The sequence below is a fragment of the Megalops cyprinoides genome, chromosome 5, assembly GCF_013368585.1.
Source record: "Megalops cyprinoides isolate fMegCyp1 chromosome 5, fMegCyp1.pri, whole genome shotgun sequence".
In the NCBI taxonomy this organism is placed as follows: domain Eukaryota; kingdom Metazoa; phylum Chordata; class Actinopteri; order Elopiformes; family Megalopidae; genus Megalops; species Megalops cyprinoides.
In genome coordinates this window covers 22,228,731-22,251,738 of record NC_050587.1, presented here as the reverse complement: position 1 = coordinate 22,251,738, position 23,008 = coordinate 22,228,731, and the positions used below count along the sequence as shown (strand labels likewise).

Here is a 23,008-nt window from a genome sequence, read left to right as displayed (position 1 = left end):
TTAATGTCTTAATCTGGTGGTACACCCTCAGCTCTTTCACGTGAGGAATAGCTACGGCCTTTAACTATGGTTGCATTTTGAAATAAAATGTCAGTTGCATTTCTCAGTATAATAATTATCATGATTTTTGTGATTATCAAAAGAGAACTCCTTATGCATTTATTTGGGGGGGGGGGAATTATGTCTCCATGGATACAGAAATTGGATTAATCCATCTGATGTCTACATACAATCACTGAATTAAAAAACAGACATTTTTATCAGTGCCTTTGATATCATCTGAGGATTTCTTTCAATAGCAAAAATGTTTGTTTTTAGACAGATCATGGATATTTGCTATCAGATCTTATGAAAAAATAGAAAAGACTAGAAAAAAATAGTTTTATTGTCTTACATATCACATACAATGGAACATTTCCTTCAGATAACTGGCTTACAAGATAAGACACAAACACATCACAGAGTGTTATAAATACAGACGCGCATGTCAAAAATATAATAACAATAATAAACATAATAACAATATTCTGATGAGCAATGTAACATCCTCAAAAGAATGTTCAACAGCTTTACCCTTACACATGTTAGCCAATGCCTGACTATTTGGTTTTTTTTTTCAGAATGAGTGAATGGTTTTTTTACACATTTTTTTTTCCCATAGAAGTGGAATAAAACACAGGAACAAACAGAGACAGTTTAAAGAATGAGCATGCTGATTTTAATGCCGCTTGTCCATGTTACTTGTATTCAGGTGACTGAGAGCTCCCACAGGAATTTGAAGAGCAGTGGATACGCAGCAGGTACGCTGTTAGTTTAAACACCGGAACACCCATCAAGCATACTTGCTGATTGTATAGCTTTGCTTTTCAGTCCAAAGAGCACAAAGCAATTAAAGGCTAGTAAGCAGTGGGCATGTCCAAAAGCTCATTACATCATCACTTTTTCCTCCACAGCCCGCAGAACTGGTGAGGGAACAAGGAGAGACTGCACATGCTCACACAGGGGAGATGATGCAGCCAGCTCGGCTCAGGTCAATCAGTGCATTCAGCAGGATGAACAGGCAATGCAAGCTTTGCCCCTCAGGGAGAGCCCTGGCTTTTATGGATTTCCTATTTTGGATTTACACTATATTAAGGAAGTAATTGAGGCTAAAATATTGAACAAAATTTGACAAAACAGTTGTTACTTTGTATTATTTATTTGTTTGTCATGGTGACTGAGATAGCTTACATTTTTACATTTTATCTACACATTAAGCTGGATTTAATTTTCGATGCTCATCAAAAATGAAATCATTTGGTGGTGGGAGAGTGACATTTCACAAGCTCTGAAACGGGTGTCGCTGTCAGGTGTTAAGAGTGGCTCACTGATATAAGACAGGAGTGATATTTCTCTGGGGAGAGTTAAGTCTTTCGAATGGCTCAAACAAGTCTGTGACTGACAGTGTACAGTAGCTCCACACACAATAGGGTTCATGAAGCCTAGCTCACCACAAGGTAGAACAGCAGTTTCCAACCCAAGATTTGAACCTGTTCCTTAACCAATACCTCACACTGCTAGCTTTTGAATACACATGTCAAATATACAATGTACTTTAGAAAAATACATCACTTATTGACAATTTCATGTATCATAAATGTAATACATGGTTAGGTTTATATCATCGTGTACTATAATACTACAAAGTATTATGTATTATGCAAAATACATATGAAGTGGCACTAGCTATTGAGGATATGGCCTCTCAGAGCAATGAGGTTTAGGTCTCGTCATTAGCTACATAAATGCTCTTTGCACAAAGAAAATTCATTAGATTTTTGTTTAGCAAGCATCCTTCTCCAGGTTCCATCATATAGCCCAGCTATCTTTATACAAATAGTGTTATTCAGTCATACACCTGATACTTTTCGAAACAATGCAGGTGTAGTATCTGCCAAAGCACAGTGGCTGTGCCCCCATCTGGGATTTGAATCTGCAACCTTGTGATATGTATCCAGACCCTTCACAGTAATGTCCACTGTTTCAAGGTCTGCTGATTCAAGCCAGACTGGAAGAGGACACAAGCAAAATGTGACACCTTTAAACTATGCGGAGACTGATTTTTACTTTGAACAGCTTGAGCTGAGCTTCCAAGTGTCCTTGGGGGAGTGAAAGTTAGTAAAGTTCCGTGAGCTGAAGCTGAAGCTCTTGAGGTGATGTTTCAGACGGCAGAGCTGAAGTGGTATAACTGGTGTTTCTTCAGCACTGATGCTCTAGAGCTCACAGCCCAGATGGAAGATCCATCAGTCACAGGATGTAGCATCAATTAAGGCATGAAATCTGCCAGCACCGGAGACTGCACTGTTGCTGAGCACATCAAGGGTGTCTGACAGAATGGTCTGGCTTCACAGCAGGTACGGACGTCTTAACCATAACACCCATTATGTGGACTGCATCTAATGGCAAGAGCCAGTGCAAAAAGGTCACCAGCTTGGAGGCGACAGTGGTTCCCATTCCTTAATTTCATACAAGGCTGGGGCACAACATGCTTACTTTACGATGAGTCATCAAACCCTTACCGTCTGATTATCACTGCAGTTTGCCAGCATAACTCTGTCAGGCTTTCCTGACAAGTCTGCCACTCTTCCTCCAGTCCCTGCCCCTCTCCATCCGCACGGGCTGACTGCCGACCCGCAGGGACCCACGGTAGACACTGGCACTGCTGCTGGGGGGAGGAGGGGAGGTGAACATGTAATTTCCCCCTTTATTGTTCGCTTAATATTTGCTACGCATCTAACTGAGGGAAAACTAGCACAATGCTGTTTTTCGTATATATAAAAACACATTTTGTGTGGTGCAAATAATTCTGCATTATTCTTTCTTCATTATTAATTTTTCATTGAAAATGATGACTGTGCTTAATTTAAATAGTAAGCAACCCGCTACTGCATGAATACATACTTAATACCTGCATATGCAGACGCACGTGCGCATTTTTTAATCAACGCAACCAAATTAAGCTCTTTTACACACCAAATTATACACGCTGTTGTAATATTGTCATGAGTAGAGCATCATTCCGGTTTAATGGCATCATGCTAGCTCCCCACCGTCAGCTATTCCTCACCTCGCGGTCCACATGGGTCCGGCGTGTTGCCGTGGCTTCGCTGCCTGGCTCCGGTATTGCATCCAGCCGCAAACCAGCTCGTGGGCTATCATCACGTACAATAAAAAGATCAGAACCGCGGGGTCCATCCTGCGCTCGGGAGCGGGCTGTGATGGTATTGAGGGCGGATGGAGAGAGGGTAGGAGGAGGGGGAGTGAGGGACAGGGTGGGTTGGAAAAGCATAGCATGAGCACTGTCAGAGTGCTTACATGTTAGTTGTGGGACCACCAGTAAGCATTACCTCCAAAATATTACCAAATGAGAAGACCTGTCTTTATTGTGTTAGGGCAATGTAACTGTAACTGCGATAGAATGTTTCTAAACGAACTGTGTTTAAGAACACGCAATGTTTAAAACAAAACTCAGTAGGGTAACATTTCTAAATACACGCCGCTGTAAAAATGCAATAGTAATGGGCTTGACCAACCATTGACACTGCTGATGAAAGGAAGGAGAAGATGTTGCCATGAGGTTTTGTTGCCGTGGCGACATCGGCCGTTGCCAGGGTGTAATTCAGACATTTTTATTTAATGTATTGAACCATCTTTGTATTGATCACAAATATATAAATTAAACATAAATATGATTATAGCAGTGTTTTCCACAACATGTGCATACAATTACATAGGTCATACATGAGTTGCAATATTTGATCACATTATTTAGTGTGTATCTTCATACATTAGGCATAATGCTTGGCTACATCATCCCGTGCGATTTTTTTTTTTTTTAAATAACGGATAGACATGCTCTGCAAAATCTAGCAGAGGGCTGGATTGGGGGAACGGACAGGGAAGCAAGAGAGGTCGTGTTGATAGCGCCCAGGGGCACATAAAACGAGTAAGGTAGTGTATCCATGTGGTGCCTAACCCCGACAAACATACCGTATAATTATCGTATAGAACACTGCATTGCTTTTTCTGCGCTCTCTCTCCATTTCCGCCTTCTTTACTCATTCCGCTAATGCCGATTATAACCTTAACCATTGTAAAATACACAACAGCTGTATAAGGGCTGTCTCTGCACAGTGCATTTGGTCATGAAGTGACCTGAACTAAGAACTTGACTTTCCAAGGCTGCAATTCCTTTGGTGTTGTAGTTAAGGTTACAATCATACTTAATCTTTTCTATAAAGTGTATAGTTGTAATAGTAGCAGATTGCAGGAAAGTTGATTTAGTGTAGATCTAGGGTTGCAGTACACCAGGACAGTGAAAAGACAAATAAACCAAAATCCATAAGTCCATCCTTGCATAAAGTTTAATTATTTTTGTAAAGCACTCCAAATATGTCATTTTTTCAATCAAAACTTTAAGAGTCAGTAAGATTTTGGAGAGGAATCATGTGATTGATTTCAACTCATCAGTCTCATATTTCTTAGGTTTCCATCTCCCCTCCTCTGTAAGGCCCGTCCTTCCTTTTCTCAACCTCCTGCACACTAACAGCTGATCCTCTTTCCATCTCTCCAATGCAATGTCACTTTTTCCTCTCACTCTTGACCATCACACTGAATCCTCCTGCACTCACCCCGAGCTCCCTTTATTGTATAAAAAGAAGTCTCAAATTCACCAAAGTTTCCAGCTCGGTCAGTAAACGTGTCATTCCATCCTCAAAGGACTCCTCAGTGGATCACCCATGTTGACCCGAGCAACTCTGTCTCCGTACCAAAGGACACACAACTAAAGTCACCAGAAGACCCAAAGAAGGCATTCTGCAAGGCTAAGCAATTTTTTTAATACTAATTTATCAAAAAGCGATGCAAAGTATTTATCCTGCCGCAATTTGTAGAAACTTAAGGAGCAGGGTGTAAATAAGATCAATTTGTCCTTGGGTGAACCCAGACATTACTCTTAATGTTTTCGTCAAAGCGTGACTTTACACTCTGAAGTTCGCAACACTGCTGACCCCGTCCTTCCATTACCCAAATAAGGCCCTTTTCTGCTTTGTACTAGGAGTGAACATTCAGGACCACCCTTGGCTATATGGATCTAATCAGTCATAAGCTGTCCTCTTAACTATGAGGTAGGGATCCATCTTAGCTGCTGTGAAAGTTGTATGTATACTGGTGTTATTGTGTGTAACGTTATGGACATGAATGTGTCTGTGTGTGCATGAGCCTCTTCATGTATGAATGTGAGCTCCTCTATATTGTCTGTGGCTTATGACAATGTGTGCATGTCAGTGTGCTGGTATATATATTATCAGGAGTTGTACAAATGTTTTTGTCAAGCTTGAGGGCTGAGCTCTAATGTGACACAAGCAGTTCTCCTGCTGTAATGTCACCACGAATTCTGCAGAGGCCACCAGCAGGGGGCTCTCTCTTGCGCTCTCCATCTAAAGAATCTCTCGTTCCTCAGAGTCCTGCAGGGAGATAATGGAAGAAGAGTCAGCGCTTTTACAGAACACTTTCATCCTTTTGCTCATCCATGTCTCTACATTGATTTTTTGCTGGTTATGAGTATCACAGTTGTATTCTGTGTCATTTTATATTTAATTATGACATTCCAAATAAAGGAAAGTAAAAGGCACATGTCTTAAAGGTTCTGTGAGTATCTTATACATATGGTTATATGGAATGTCCATAACCTCATCATGAATCAGGGTCTCATCCAACCGGCAGACACTCACTGTGTGACATGTAATGTTGTCTAAGATGTCTTCCTGTTGCCTGTTCATTTGGGGAACAGTCACATGGTCCTATTAAGAGACAATCATTCAAAAAACGTCATTAGAGCTATCACACAAATCCTTTTAAGCATGCTGAAGGCAAATTGGGACTGCTAGTTTGCAAATATAACACTTTATTGCTGCTGTCTCCACAAAAAGCTTTCAGCATTATGTTTAAAGTGCTTTCTCTGTAAGTCACAAAAATAATATTGATTCTGGAGGTATTCTCAAAGAGAAAGAAAACTCCAATGACCCCCCCTGCTTTCTGTAGGGATAGATTGCTAAAGAGTATGTATTATGTTATATATGTTGTTCATGTGACCTTACTACATGCATTTTTGTACCACTGTTTTAACCCGCTCAGCACAAACTCATCTGCAAAGTTACTAAGTGTAAATGTAAAATGCGTACGTAGACTTTATATTTAGCATACATAGGCTGCAAAATGTGAATGGTGTAATGTGAGGCTGCTCTTATGGCTGCTTTTTTGGTTTTATATTTAGCACTTTCGATTCTGACATACAGAAAGGATTTCTTTTGAGGTTATTTTTAGTAGTGTGTATGCATTTATATGGGATTAAGCTCTGTGCTGATTTTAGTACTGTTGTTCATGTTCATGCCGGGGTACTTCCTGTTTGTCAGCTTCTGTTCTGGCTGCTCGCATGACATGGACTATGTACTGCCCTTGGCCGAAATGGCCTCGTAAGCCACTCTGGGTCAGGGTGTCTACCACGAGGACAAAAATGATGACAGTACTCACAGCTGCGCTTGGGTCGTACGCCTCATTGGTGATCCCGCCCGATCCTGCCCTTTTGATCGAATCCTGGGAGCCCCTCCTGTGCCGTGTGCGGAGGTAGAACACGAGCACAGCAGCCAGCGTGATCAGGAGCAGTAGCAGCACGATGACAGACGCCGCAATGCCCCCCTTGTCATCAGAAGGAGGCGGGGCTATACAGGAAAGGGGAGGAGCGTCTATGCACACAGTTTTTTTTAGAGAGGCACTGTTGGCCTTTGTGTGGATGTTGTGGTACTGAGCTGACCTTGTAACCCAAAGGTTGCATTTTCACTTCCCAAGCAGACCACTGCTGTTGTACCATTGAGCAAGGTACTTAACAAGAATTGCTTTAGTAAATATGCAGCTGTACAAATGGATATTATGTAAGCCATGCAAGCCTCTCTAGAAAAGGGTGTCTGCTAAGCAGATAACTGTAAATGGGTCTGTTTTACTCTCTGTACTGCAGATAGGGGGAGGTATAGAGAACTTTCCTTTATTTACTAATGGGATATAGGAAGTTCAGCTTAATTGAACTGATCTATATAGAGAAAGAGAGAGGCAGAGTGAAAGAAAGAGGGAGAGAGACCAGGCCAGATGGAGGAACAGGGGGACCTGCCAGCATGTCTCACCTGGCTTTGAGTCTGTGTTCTTCCCAGCACAGTCGACTCCTGGAGTGTACTGAATATCATCCAGAGCCAAAACTCCAATCTTCCCTTTAATTCCCTGAAATGCAATCTGAGACACACACACACACATGCATGCACACGCACACACACACGCACCCACCCACACATCCACACACACACACACACACACACACACACACACACACAAAGCATGGTTTTATGTGGTAACGCACAGTAACACTAGCATTTATTTAGATGGAGTCAATCAAAGTTTATATGTGTGTATATATGGATGTGTGTTTGTGTGTGTATGTGTGCATGTATGCGTGTGTGTCTGTGTGTCTAACAGTGTATGTTTGTATATGTTTTTGTATATTTGTTTATATATGTTTGTATATGTAAGTCTGCGTGTGTGTGCATTTTATATCTGTGTATGATTGTGGATGGATGTGTATGCCTGTGTGTGTGTTTAGTATGTTACTGTGTGTCTCATATTCACATGCTTCTGTGTGTGTATGTGTGTAGTCCACGGTGAGGACAACAGTGACACACCTGGTATTCCTCCTTGGAGGTGACGTTGATGTCGTAGCGTTTCCAGACCCCATTCACCTGATCCAGCTTCAGGAGCTGCTCCTGTGTGTTTCCAGACACCCTGAACACGGCAAACCCCCCGTCATCTGCAGGGTTAACACACACATACTGTACAGTGGAAGTGCAGTCATAGGAGCAGCTCATGTAATACAGTCATTATATCAAAACTAAAAACTACAGAGGCCCAAAGAGGACACAAATTAACCGTATAATTTTTACCAACAAAGTACTCTCTCAAGCCCTGCATTTAATAATTTAAACTCTCAATTTACTATATGGCATCCCTAAAATGATCATTTTTAAATGCTGATTTGTTCATTTCAACCATCAGTTTAAATATTGGCGCCCTCCATTTTATTATTTATTCTAATAAGTAATTTAAGTAGCGACTAAATTTAGGGGACAATTTTAGTTTCATTTAGACCATGTCCTCTTAGGGCCACTAAAAAAAAACAGAAAGGGAGGAGCCCCAGGGAGACGAGAGACGGAAGGGGCAGCTCTTACGGGAGGTGGGTTTGTGAGCCCAGAACCGAAGGCAGGTGCCCAACGTGGGCGGCAGGTGGGGGCTCAGAAGCCACGCCTCTTCACCTGCTGTGTCACGGGGGCTATTGGGAAGGAACAGGAAATGCCCTAAGAAGACGCAAGAGGAAGTAGTTAGGCTAGTGACAATTTGAGACAATGACCATCAATGAAACTTTCATTAAGCAGGGTTGTATGACCAAACAGAAGGCAGCCAGAGAGAAACAGAGAGAAAGACGGAAAGAGAGAAGTGAACACACCGGCCTGAACACTGGGCCATGCACACACACATGCAGACAAACGTACACTCCGAGGGGGTTGGTGTCACCTTTCTCGGTCTCCAGGGTGTGGTCGTGGGGTGGGGTTGGGTAGTGCGTCTCCTTCTCTGCGCTGCTCAGTTCCCAGTCCAGGGTGCCTGAAGCCTGAGTGTTAGACCAGCCACACAGGCCCTGCTCCAGATCACACTCTGTGTCTGCAAACAAACACATATACGTATACACAGACGCATGTATACACACAGGCAAACATGCACATACACCCACAAACCCACATGCACACACGTACACATGCGTACATACAAATATGCCCGTATATCCATGCACACATACGCACATACACACATGCAAATATACACATGCATGCACACACACATGCATGCAAAGACATATGCAAATATGCACACACAAACACACAGGCAGACCCAAGCACATGCACACACATATAGATATACAAGCAAGCACATACACACGCATACAAACACACACACACACACACGCACACAGAGTTAGTGAGCTGTCCCTTTCTATTGCTTAGTCTCACTGACACTTCCTCCCATGTCGTCCCATTAGCATGATGCAATCATTTCTGGTCCCCTTATCACCATGGGGAGGTTACTGCTCTGGGCCCAACACCACAACAGTCATTAGAGTGAGGAGGTCTGACTGGTCTGACTGAGCTAAAATCCGGCAGAACTTTACAACGGAAGGTCAGATTAAATGTTCCTGGAGACAGACTAGTTTACTAACGTCCTTGATTAGCTTAATCCTTGATTAGATTATGGTAAATTTATTCATAGCACCAGAATTTGGAGGGAGTGAATCTGCTTCTTTCTCTCAACTTAACACAATTCAGTTTAACTCAGATCAGGTGTACAAGGTATGTATTTCCAAAGCATATACATAATGAATAAACACAATAACAGTAAACAAGACAAACAGTTACAACAATAACTATGATAACAATATAACAGAAAACTGTATATGTATTTATACAATATATACATATATATACGTATTGCAACTTTGTAAGTATATATATGTTTTTTAGACATGAAATTTTAGTTGCCTTTGTCCCTCTGTTCCTCACGTACACATACCTGGCCGATGACAGCTGTGAGATAATAAGATGATGTCATCAATGGCGATGTGTGTCTTTGTGCCACCTGCTCCTTCCACCACAAACTCCAGCTGAAACACAGATCACCCCCACCTTCATCAAGAACGACCTCATCGGCTCCAGAAGAAGCACCCAGGTCTTCACCACATGCCTGCAGTGCTGCAGTCTCCCTTATGACTGGCTGCCTTCTCCCAGCAGCCCCAGCTTCAGTTGTGACCTGGTCACCTGTAAGTCTGGAGGGACTTCAGCAACAGTATGACAAGGTACCTGCCAGTCTTCAGTGCTGCTGATGTTGCCTTTGCCATGGCGCCAGACATCTCCCTGATTCAGGCTGTCACTGAACACCTTCATCCGTTCCCCTTTCTGAGGCTTGACGTACACACTCAGAGAGCCTGGAATATCACATAACATTCACTCAGAGAGCCTAGAACATCACATAACATTCACTCAGCGGGTCTAGAACATCATACAGCATTCACTTAGAGAGCCTGAAACATCACACAGCATTCACTTAGAGAGCCTGAAACATCACACAGCATTCACTTAGAGAGCCTGAAACATCATACTGGATTCGCTCAGAGAGCCTGAAACATCATACAGCATTTACTTAGAGAGCCTGAAACATCATACAGCATTTACTTAGAGAGCCTGGAAGACAACACACAGTGCACATTCACATGCTGACATGTCACAGCATAAAATACACTTAGAGTCAATTACACCATGACAGACACAATAAAGCAATGAAGTAAGACATCAAGTTTTACTCACTGCACATTTACACAAATTTAAACATGTAAAAAGGCATATCTATTGTTCCTCAGTACCTGACATGTAGCAGTAAGTGTGCTAGTGAATGAATTCCTGACTATCAGTCTGTTTTTGTATTGCCTGCATTCATGCATGCATGTGCCTGTGTTTGTCATTGTTTGTGTGTGTGTCTATGTTTGTATTTGTCTGTGTTTCTGTGATTGTCAGGTGTACTCATAAATACAGTTACTTCAATTCCTCCAGTCTCTTACCTGGCTTATCCCCTCCCATGTGATACCAGAAGTGAACACATTCCGTCTGGGGGGCAGCACTGCGGGATGGGGAGGTAAGGTTGGTCATGCTGCCCAGAGGAAGGACCTCCACGCTGGTGTCGGCTATCATGTAGTACCCTGAGAAACACAAAGCCAGATGAGTTAGCAATTAAGAAAAAAATTCTCAATGTAGTTCCACTGTCAAAGCACACAGATCTGGCTTCTCAGAATACCAATCCGAATTTGTGCAACTGAACCTGAAGTAAAGACTTTTGCGGCAGAGGTGACGAGCCTTGCGAGGCAGCAAGGAGGAGTCCTCTGAGGCAGCGAGCAGATTTGAGGAGCGATCAGAGACAGAGATGAAGAGTATGTCTCCATGTCTTCTCACCTGCCTCAGTCTCCAGTGTGTGGTCAGTCGTCGGAGCGGGCTTCACTCCTCCAGAGACTTGGTTCTGGTGCACCCAGCGAGAGTCCCCGCTAGATGTGTAGCCACAGGTCTGACCCTCAAAGGAGCAGAGAGACTGGGCCCCACAGGGTCTGGCCAAAACCACCACATCATCGATCGCCACCTGCCCATCAAAGCCTGCACGGACTGCCTCAAAGACCAGCTGAGAGGGAGACAGAGAGGAAAAGACAGGAAGAAATGAGAGGGAGAAAAGCAGACAGAGACAGGGAAGGATGGAGAAAGAGAGACACAGATCTGTTATATCACTTATGCAACATGTATGTATAATTATAACTGAATTGGGGAGTGGGGGGGGGGGCAAAGAGAGAGATGTACATGATGTATATAGCTGAATTATAAAAAAAATCATATTTGTATAATTTTATGAACATCGCGATTTTTTAAAAACTATTTATGAAATAGTACCTGGAAGTTAATGTGTTGTGGGGGGATTGGGCACTGTCCCTCATGCCAGGTATTGCCATGGGCACCACTACGAGTCCAGAGCAGGACCTCTGCACCGTCGTCGGAGAGCACCTTCACATTTAAGGTACCTGATAGGAGAAAAGGGGAGAGAGGGGGAGAGATGGCAGACAGAGAGGGAGAGAGAAGGAGACAGATGGAGGATAGAAGAAGAAATGGGGAGAAGAGAGAGGGGAGGAAGATGGAGAAAGAGTAAGAGATAAGAGGTGGGACTAGAGGCTGTCACTGCTGCCTCCTCTGCTTGCCTCTGTGTAGAGAGGGAGCCATGGCCACCAGAGGAAAATTTGCCCTTCAAGCCATTTGGAGGTTGCAGGTTCCAATCTGAGCAGCGGCCCCGAGTAACAGCAGGTCCCCGGGGGCAGAGGAGGTATGAACGAGTCCATGAGATGGATGGGTGATGAAGCAAATAATGTAATGAAATGTTCCTACTTTCCCTTTATCCCCTTTTTCTGTAACACTCATCCTCTCACCTGTCTGTGGCCCGTAGAGTTTGTACCAGAAGGACAGGCAGTGTTCAACTGGGGTGGGGAGGTGAGGGAAGGACAGCAAGCGGCCAGACAGCCCCCGCAGAGCGGTGCTCCACACATCCACAACCAGACTTGTTCCTGGAGAGAGAGAGAGTTATTGCTTTTTTGGTTATCCTCTGTGAAAATAATGCAAAGCACCCTGTGACAATTTTTGTATAGAGCACTATACCAAATATTACTAATTCAATGACAGATTGGTTGGCTGGTTGGCTTGTTGGCTGCTTGCTTGATTGCTTGCTTGATTGATCAATTGATTGGGTCACTGTGATTGTTACCATCACATGCTCTATTTATTTGTGCTATCCTCCAGCCACCAGAGGGCCCCTCAGTGCAAAGTCGGTTAGAGAGAGAGAGTTCTGATCTTTTCAGTACCGATCCCAATGGTGTGGTCCATTCCCTGGAGCACAGTCCAGTCATAATTGTCAGTCTGGTCCTGGTACCAACCACATAGACCCTCCTCAAAGTTACACCACAGATCTGCAGACAACATAGAGTAAAATATAGGTGACAATGAGCGACTACACACATTTTTAACAACACCATAAAGTACGTACATATAAAACATTGTGAAACAGCAATAACAAGCAACACTGAGTAACCACATGCATGTCAGTAACACCATACATATTTAGAGGAACACAGTGAAACAGCAATCATAGGAAATGCTGAGCAACAGCCTTGCATAGAACTGTCTTACCTTCAGGTGTAGCTGGAAAGTATTCAGAGTAGCAGTTAATGTACTGGATGTCCTTCACAGCTATTTTGGCTGAATGAGAGAACTTTTTAGCTCCTAGTTCCAGCTGAAAGAGAGAAAGGGTCCCACATCACCCCACACTGAATCATATCAAATAAATGACTAGATATAAAAAAAATGCCTTAAGTTCTCTGAAGTAAAATTCATCATTTGTGAATGATATTTGATATGCAATGCCTTTGCTCTGTGTAATGCTACAAAAATGAAACTATAACTATATAAACTATAGTGTTGGTGGCAGAAAAAAGACCATACATATATATATATATATATATATATATATATATAATGTATTCTGTTTGGGTTATGAAAGAATATTGATGGTACTGTGTATACGCATTTAGTTTTTGCTGCTCACGTGGATATTTGTCTGTTAAACTTTGGCAAAACAATGTGTTTATTGTCATTTCAAACTTTATTTAAATTGCAAAAAAGTAACTCAATTAAAAGAGAGAGGGATAGAACTAAGGGAGAGGGAGATGTGGACACAGGGTGCAACCCATCTGGACTGACGATGCAGTTTACAGGGCAGGAGAGTTCTGCTGTATCACACCCACACACCTGGAAGCGGTGATCGCGAGCGCCGATGTAGACCTCCTGTTTCACCCACTCCTCCGAGCCCGCTGAGCTCACCGCCCACAGGTGGGACTGAGTCCCCAGCACCTTGTCAATCACACTGACGGACAGCTCGCCTGAGAGGGAGAGGCAGACAGACGGCAGAGGAAGAGCGTGCTGCTTTTCAACCTGTAAGTCTAAAACTAGAATAAAACTAACTTAGTCTGCGCCTGCCTATACCCGCCGTTGCTGAATGCCCTGCAACCAGATTGCTTTATTAAGAAGAGGTGGGCTGTTCAGGTTGTTTCAAGAACAGAAGAACAAAATCAGGCAGTAGTGTTTTCTTACACAGAGCCTCTATCCATGAAACAGTCTACCAAATTTTGTGCAGGAATCAGACACAATCTAAATTTTACAAATCCATCTTTTTTGTCTGTCCTACAGTCACAATTTAAGGCTAATATAAGGGTCTCTCTCCCACTGTTTTCCATGCACATCCAGCTGCTTTTTCCTGAAGTCAGGGAATCATCACCCACTTTTTCCCCAACTGGCCCTGTGTTCTGTTTTTTCCCCACCCATCTCTAGAAAACATGTCCTTCAGTGCTTTGCAACAAGTCAAAACGAGACCAACAAAGGAAGGAGGAGGAGGGGAAGAGTTTTGGATGAGAGCAAGTTGTAGAGAAAGAGAAAGAGAAAGGGAAAGGAAGGGTGAGGGATAGAGGGAAAGGAAGAGGGAGAGAAAGGGAGAAGGGGATGAGAGATTGGGAGAGACAGAGGGAGGGGATTAGTACCAATGCGGGAACTGTTCCCAGCCAGGCTGTAGGAGAGGCGCAGGGTGCAAACGGGACCGGAGGGACCCAGGGGAGGGGTGCGTGTGCGGGCCTCACTTAGCTGCTGTCCCGGGGCCTCTGTCACATACAGGTACTCCTCTAAGGGGAGGAACATAGACTTCCATTAGAGACCTGCTGTTACACAGATACACACACTCTCTGTATCAAATAAACACTCTCAGTGCGGTGTTACCTTTTGAGGAGCCATTCTGCACAAGGTGCAGTGCCCAGCCTTGTGTTCCTAAACTGGCATCTGCCCAACCAGCACTGCCCTGCTTATAAGAGAAGTCACCTGTGGACACATGATAGGGATTCCTTTCAAATTTCCGAAACACTGAACAGACACTTACGCAGTTGCTGACACAGATAAACACACTGATACATGCAAACACTCGTGCTCACAGGCACGGGTGCACACTTACAGACACACAGGCACACTCACACTCTCACCAACAGATGTGCACACTGACTGACTCCCGCACGTAAGACTCACCACACTTGTCCTCGTCCTCAGCGTTCGGACAGTTGGGCTGAAAGTTACACATCAGGTCAGTACCGGTACAGGGGTGTTGAGGAGGCTTTGGGTACGTTGCGTTAGGGGAGGACGCTGTGGCAGAGAGAAGGGGAACATCCATCAAGTAAAGCATGCCCATCAATAAAAATTCATTCATACATTCATTCATTCATTCATTCATTCTTTTAGTATTATCAGCATCATCTTCATCAACATTATTGGTAAGCAAGACAAACTCTCCTGGGTTCTGTAATTAAGTGCATCCTACATATCTGTTAAAGGCTCTATAATGTCCCACAATGCACTACAATGAGTCGCTAAAGAGTAAGTATGCCTGTATGCCCTGTGTTTTGCATGACAGTCATTAAAGGCATGGGCAGAGTGCCTTTAATGACTGAGGCACCATGTAGAAAAATATGGCAAGGCAAAATAGAATGATCTCACAACAGAGATGGGACAGTGTGGAGAGAGAGTGTGTGTGTGTGTGTGTGTGTGTGTGTGTGTGTGTGTGTGTGTGTGTGTGTGTGTGTGTGTGTGTGTGTAGCAAGGGGCTCACCATTGGAGATCCGACAGCCTGGTGACATTCTGATGGTGTCGATAGCGAGGCCTCCATAGTGTTCATCTCGTACGGCCCCTACCAGCACAATCTGAACAAGACACAAGGGTAGGGGAGTTTTCTTTAACTTTCTGTCTGTTGTATAGGTAAGGTGACATTACCACAAAAGGTCGCATGATAGTTAAATTAAGACAAACATGGAAGTGAGGGGTGCGACCTGGCTCACAGCTGGCTCCAGCCTCTGAGTATGTCACTGTGACAGCCCCAGTCTACCTGCCCAGCACATCTGATGTCCATATGCCATTACAGCACTATTTAAGCACAGCTGTAGCAACTGTTGGTGCAAAGTAACATTTCTGGGAAAAGTTTGAAGAAAGAGAGATAGAAAAGAGTGCTAAGAAATGGAAGGAAGGGAGAAAGGAAGGACTGTACGATCAGCTAATTTATGCTTGACCCTGGACTTTCGGAGAAATGACCTGGCTTCGACCCTCTGTTTGGATATTGACTTGAAATCAGTCTATTGTTTGTGGGATTGTTGGAACCGACAAGTGGCTTTGCTGCCTGGTGACAGAGTGGGACCAGACTGTGAGCGTGGTTAGACTCCAAAGTGGAGTGAGGCTTTTCCTACTGTTGTGCTGCTCATTCCACTCCCCCTGTTTTTTTGGTCTCATCTAATACATGCATCAGTGACCTACTGATTTTTTTACTCTATACATGTTGTTAGTTGTTATTTCATTGCACATCTCACAGCAGCTTATCCCTGGTTTTGCTGCACGTTCATTAACTCCTTTGCAATACTGGCCAGCCTTATATAACTTAGTGATGATTTAGTGATGGCCAGTTTGGTGTTGGAGAGACAAAGGGAAGGAGTGACAGAGAGAAGGGCTCATCCTTGCAATGGAGCTCCGCCCACCTGCATACCTGAAAAGTGACATTTATGTTGAACTCCACCTCCGCCTTCACCCAGAGGTCTCCCAGCTCGCCACCTCGCTCCCAGACAGGATATATCTGAGTGTCCACCACCAATATCGAAAGCCCCCCAGCCCTTGGGCCAAACTGGTGGGTGTACAGCACCATCTACAGGAGCAGAGGAGGAAATGCCTCAAATGCTGAAGTCTACCAAATTCCACAAACCACAAAGCGGTGAAAACAAAAAAAATTGAGGCAAAAATAAAATCTCTGACAAACTAAAAAGCTAACAAAGAGAAAAGTCTGTATGTAAGTCAACTACAGATATGCTGCTATTTTGTCTTTGACAACAGGGCATGTTGTATTGAGAATACTGAGAGAGGAATAAAACCTACATTTTATATATTCATATGTATAAAACATCATTTAATGTGTCTGTGAAATACCAATAATAAAAAGAGCCAGTAATTCCTCAGACAGAATTAAGGCAAACTTACACACTGAGGCCACTTAGGTAAGAGAAGGTTGGGTATGACTGGGCTGGGCTGTTCAGAAGTCATAATAATGGCAAGATGTGTGCATGGACTCAAGCCAGTGAAACAATATCACAGTTTTAACAGACAGAGTTGGCTCTATAAAACTCCCATCCTGCCATAACCCCACTCAAAGCAATCCCATGCTGTGCATACCTGGCATGGATTCGTGCTATTGGTTGGTTCTAAGACAGGGCTTTGAAACTGTGACCAATCACTTTTCATGTTGTCTGCTGAGGTGAGGTACAGGAAGGAGCCTTGAAAGAGATGATGGTGATAATTATTATCATTCTATAGAACTTAAAAACAAAGAATATGAGTATGTTGACTGTCCATCTATGTATGTACCTGAGGCAGTATTTGTGCTGTGGTCTCGGCCAGGTCCAACCCAAGGGTCAACGGACACAGAAGATAAGTTCTGCTGAGTGGTCCGGCCCCATTTGAGTGAGGAAAATGTCCTCAGGTCCCAACCACAGAGTCCATCCTCAAAGTCACAGCTCCAGTACTCTCCTGGGGGGACACAGACGAATGTCCCATTTCTCCCTCTCTGCTCCTCCACACCTCTCTCCAGTCATTTTTCCAGTATCCAAAAATGAAATGGCACTAATCAGGGCCCGCCATAGCCATAAGTATTCCACCTAGTGATGAAATTAAGGTACTGACATTACTTTGAGGGAGCCCCTCACTCAAGTCAGTGAGTGAAGGGCATCCGTGTTTCTGAAGCAGCTTAACTACAGCCCAAGGTTAATCCTAAAGCAATTAATTATTTGATTAAGGCTGCACTCAAGAAGCAACTTCACCATCTTGGGACTTGCATCTGGAAACAACCGTCCAGTGTTCTCACCGCAGTTTTTCTCATCAGTCCCATCGCCACAGTCGTCAGAGCCATCGCAGATCTGATTGGCCTCCACACAGCCTCCCCGACCGCACTCCAGTGAGCCCACCCCACACTTCTTCTCTGGGTCTGAGAGAGAGAAAGGAGAAAGAGGGAGAAAATCAGAAAGAGGGGCAGACCAGGAGGAAAAAGAGCCAGGGAGAAGAAAAGGGAGAGAGCCCTTATGAAAATCTTAAATTATATTATGTAATGGCTGTGCAACACCAGAATTCACACCCATCATATCTGTATTTTTCTGTTTGTGTTTTAGGCTGTCAAACAGCGCAGAGGCTATGCATATTTTGGAAAAGATTTCTGAATGAAATAAATGAAAATGCAAGCATTTGAAAATGTGCAACAGGGTAAATGTTTAGTTGCACATGTTGAGCAGACACCATGCTGGTGGGCCTTACAAGGCTGATTTAATAAAGGCTTGGTGCATCCAAACAAACCCCCCCCCCCCACCCCCACAGCATCACCACCCCTTACCAGGCAGGCTACAGTCCAGAAACTCCAGCTCATCAATAGCGATATCACCACGATGACCCTGGCTTCTGTGGGAGTGTAGCCGGAATTGGAATTCCTGGGAAATGCGGCCCAGGTAGATGGAGGCCTCCCTCCAGCCCCGAAAGCTGGTGACCTCTGGCCGCCACACCACGGCTGCCCCGCCATCCTTCCTCAGCACTGACCCCCATAATGAACGCCCGTCCAACCCTGCATGGCCTATAGCGGGCAGAGTGCCGAAATTGGAGTCACTGCAGACACACCTTCATCCCATTCAGATCTAGAGAAACCAGGGTCTGTGAATGTTTAGAATGCATCCTCTGGGTCACAATACCTAAAAGATTGACCTGATTTTGTCCAGGAGAGAGTATTCCAGTTTCGGAAAAATTCTGCGAGTGTGTGATTCTGTGCATGTGTGATTGAGTGTTACCTGAGTCCCATATGAAGTACCTAAGACGCAGCCGACAGGTAACTGAAGATTCCCTCATCATGGGAGACACCAGCAGCGCCACACTGGGGGAGTTCACAGATGTGACTGCCATGAACCAGCCTGCAATGACATATCACACCTCTAACTCTCAAGATTACCTGACTGATGTCACTAGCAGGTGATAATAAGTTGTGACATCCAGACATTCCTTCCCAGTTTATGAGGTGAGGTATTGCTGAGGCAGGCAGTGAGCTGTGGCTGAGCTGTTAATAAGGTATGATTCTATGGAAATTAGTGAGGTGTGACTCTGTTACTGACGTGTGAAACCTGTAGTGAGATGTAACTGTGGAAGTGAGGCGTGACTCTGTTGGTGAGTGTGACTATGTGGCAGCACCCAGCCAGAGTGTGACAGCATGTACCTTTGGAGGTTCCTGTGGTGAAGTCAGAGGAGGGTCCACTGTCAGGGAGTGTGTCCCCGCGGGTACGGCGCTCCCAGCTGTAGACAGTGGTGTCAGACTCATCTTTCCACCCACAGATCGCCACATCCTCAAAGTCACACCCAAAGTTTCTCCCATTATAGCCTGCACATGCACACATTAATGTTATTATAAATATGCTTACATATAATGACACTAATTTAATACATATCATTGAATCCGAAAGAACGAGTTTGAGAACATGCAGAATTAAAGTCAATAGATATCAAGCTGAAAAAAAAATGAGTCACTCTATTCTGAGCATAGAGCCTTTGCAACACAAACTTGATTGATTGACTGATGGATTGATGCATTGATGTAATACCCCCTTGGGGAAACTCTCCTTGTGGTTCTGTGTCTGTACAATGTTTACTGCACAAAAGTAGAAGTACTGCACAAAAACTAAAATAAAATAAACAAATATATAAATAAATAAACATTGCATTCTCTGTAATATACCGATACCAGCACTCTTGTCAGCTACTATACCAAATACTGTTCCATGTAAAGTTCAGACTGTGTTTGTACGGTAAAGTTGGGGTTTTGTTTGTGTGTTGAAAAGTGAATTTGTGTGTTTATCACAAATGAGTTTTCTGTGCTGTTACTTCCACCAAGGGGGCCTGTAGGTGTCAGTCAGAGGGTGGATTCCAAACTGACAGTTTAAGAAGTATGGTTATTTGGGGATAATCATCCTGGTTTTGATCAGCACTCTCTTTTTATATGTCCTCCAGGGTGTCCTGTCTGCTGCCCAGAGCAAATTTTAAGTTTTTTGGAGGTTAGTTTTTGTCAATCACTGGCATTCCCAGACCAGCAAATAATGCAAACTGCTTTCTATGAAAGCTCCTTGAAACAAGGTCAGAATAGTGGAGTCTGTGTTAAAAGACACCAGTTGCCTAAACCAAAAGATAGATCTTTTGTTGACCTTTCTTGTGGATGTGGTCTGTGTGCTGATCTCATTGCAGTTTATTATTGAGTAAGACACCAAGATGTGCACGAGTTTGTATCAGCGTGCATCAGCGAGTATCAGTTTATATCAGTTTGTACCAATCTGCATCAGTGTATAACGTCAGTGTGTGGTGGCACAGCTTACCGCAGTTTTGCTCATCACTGCAATGCAGACAGTCACACACAAAGTTGCATTTCAGCTCTGCTGGACAGTCATTCTGAGCCAAACCAATTGCTGAAAACACAGTGATCAGAGTGAGGGCCTTCCACATACGCACCGACAACATTCAGATGGACTACATAAAAATAAACAACTACCACTTTTTTCAATGAAAGACGTAGACATTGCCCTTTATCTGATGCATTAAACTTTTCCCTCATATTTGATAACCAAGAGCTAATCAATTTGGGGTGTTCCAATGATAGAGCCCAAGAACCCTCAGGGGCACATGGTGTGGCTCTCTGAAATTTTAATCCAAAGGAAAACATTTGGTCAGGCATCCTAAGCATCACTTCACTAGGGCAGTCTATTTGGGTTTTGGCTTCCACCTCCCATGAAGACATTTTCCTAGGTTAAATTTTTCAAGAAGCTAAAAATGAAAAATTATGATAAATAAAAAAGATAAAGGCTGTGGAATGAACACAGAAGGCATGATCAGTCACACACACACATTCAGATGGACTTATTAAAAGATTACAATCTGCATTGCTCTATAGTGATAGCAGTAACAATCCAAAATGACTCAGGGTGAGAAGACTGGAAATCACTAAATTATAATTATGGCAGATTCTACTCTTTTTGCCCTTAAAGCAGTTAAAATCCCACAGCACTCCAATGTGATGTGATACTCAGTTGGATCAGGTGTTATGAAGAACACAGGGGCAGACTTACCTGCTTGTCACCTTATCTGTATCCACCTCAATTAGAGTTTTTTATGCCACCAGGCTCAAAGGCCACAGAATTTGCTAATCGAGCCACCGGTATCGGAAGTCTAAGTCAGACAAAGGTCTCTGATGAGAACTGCAGATACCCTCTGCATGCCTCCATAAACCTTAAAATCACAGTACAGCTTCACAGGCCGTCAGTCCAATTTCAATGCTTCCATTTGAAACAGCAATACTAATAAAATGTTTTATTAGATCCGCTGCCATGCCTAGACTAATTTAACACACTCGCTGTTTGTTAAAACTGCCTTGAGCAACTGTACATGTTGCTGCCTACCTATACGTCTAAACTTCTCTACTGTGGTCACGCTGTACAAGGACCATGGACAGGCACATGAAGACAGTAGTGAACAGCCACAGGAGCTAAGCTGACGTGCTCTCTGCTGAATCAGTTCATCTTTCATCCTGCAGCCAGCATGGTCAAGCACAAATCACAGAAAGTAGGACTGTCAGGTAAGAACAGTTGGGAAAAAGCTGTTATGAAATCATGTCTGCAGAATTATTCTTGACACTAAGTTGAATTATGTGACAATCATAACGAAGTCAGTGTTGATTAGACAGAACTGAGGTCAGAGACAACAGGTTGAAAGATTATAACCACAGCTGCAAAGACCACAGTAAATTGGCAGAGGTGACGATATAAAAATGCAGAGGGAGGTCTCTCTCACCCCAGTTCAGCACGGATATCATCAGAATGGCCCAAGCTCCCTGGAGAAGAACCATGTTTCCCCTTCTCGAGCGGCGAAGAAGGTCTGAGCTCCACAAAGCTTGGCTCAGCTCTGATACCAATGTCTCCCTCCCCCTCCCTCTCTCACCCCGTCCTCCCCAAAGATAACACCTGGACTTTAAATCCACTGCACATCGCCTGCTAATTTTCCATGCTATAAAACACAGTGGCTCCATTGCTGCCTACCTGGCTTACTGGAGCCATGCATGATAGCGGTCAATGCAGTGCCAATGGAATGGATCTCTTCTCTGACATTAAGGCCTAATCACCCTGGGATAGAGCCACAAGGTTTAGCTGTTGTAAAACACTGCAGAGGGACACCAGTGCCACAGAACTGTCAATTCAAACAAATGCTGCAAGGACAGCAATTCCTTTTCTGTTACCTTGATCCTGAACTGACCTTGGCTTTGAGGTTCCACAAAACACAAAATATATTTGGCCTTCCTCCAACCCAGTTGTGTATTCCCAACACCAAAAACAAGCCTAACACAGGCTATATAGCATAGTGATTAAGGCACTGCTTGAAAGGCATTGCACTGTACCCATAAGCAGGTGCTTAACCTTGCTCTAGTGAATGTTTGGTTGATTAAAAAACATGTATGTAGAAAAGTGGCTCTGGATAAGGGCATTTTCCAAGCATAGACATAATGTAACCAATATTTGGCATTCCTGGTGAAAACTGTCCCAAGGCAAGGGTTTCTTCCACATGTCTATTACTGCTTTAGCACTAATGCACAGCTTGTGCCATTTATCACAGTACTGTGCTGTGGCATACAATCAGGGCCCTCTGAATACTAAGTGCAGTGATTAAAACCTCTCTAAGAAAGGGTCTATATAGTTAATATCAATCGGACCTTGAAATGCCTCGATGACTCATCAGAGGTTCACAGCACACAGGAAACAGAGCTGCTGATACATGCTGGTTTCAGCTATATCTGACTACATTTATGACCCATGAAAGTGTGTGCGTGCGTGCATGCATATTTGCTTATGTGTGTGAGAGTGATAAGCCTGTGCCTACTGCCTGACTGCACTCATTCAGAAAAACTGCCATAATTGAAGGCCAGTGAGTTCAATCAGCTTTATTTTCCAAGAGGTAACTTCACTTCCTCTGTGAACCTGGGACATAAAAACGTCTCACACAAACACACACACTCCATTTTACGATTCAATACCTCTCTCAAACACACACATACACATGGAGAGGGTGAGTCTTGTCTTGCCTCACCCTGCCTTGTTTCACACAGGTGTATTCTAATACCA

The 23,008-nt window shown here is 43.7% G+C and overlaps 1 protein-coding gene across 1 annotated transcript; it reads right to left on the bottom strand.

Moving 5' to 3' along the window:
- Positions 1-4,920: 4,920 nt before the first annotated feature.
- On the bottom strand, positions 4,921-21,953 carry mamdc4 (MAM domain containing 4). Its single transcript, XM_036528788.1, has 29 exons — positions 21,932-21,953; positions 20,219-20,308; positions 19,072-19,233; positions 18,653-18,772; positions 18,208-18,441; positions 17,689-17,808; positions 17,193-17,354; positions 17,001-17,101; positions 16,324-16,479; positions 15,403-15,493; positions 14,826-14,939; positions 14,526-14,624; positions 14,294-14,431; positions 13,509-13,639; positions 12,891-12,993; positions 12,566-12,670; positions 12,137-12,271; positions 11,610-11,737; positions 11,127-11,346; positions 10,739-10,876; positions 9,984-10,108; positions 9,697-9,787; positions 8,650-8,793; positions 8,307-8,432; positions 7,764-7,888; positions 7,215-7,320; positions 6,571-6,758; positions 5,772-5,840; positions 4,921-5,504 (listed from the first exon to the last, which is right to left on the bottom strand). The coding sequence occupies exons 1-29, from the start codon at positions 21,951-21,953 to the stop codon at positions 5,478-5,480; spliced, it is 3,570 nt and encodes a 1,189-aa protein (XP_036384681.1). The 3' UTR covers positions 4,921-5,477.
- Positions 21,954-23,008: the final 1,055 nt, after the last annotated feature.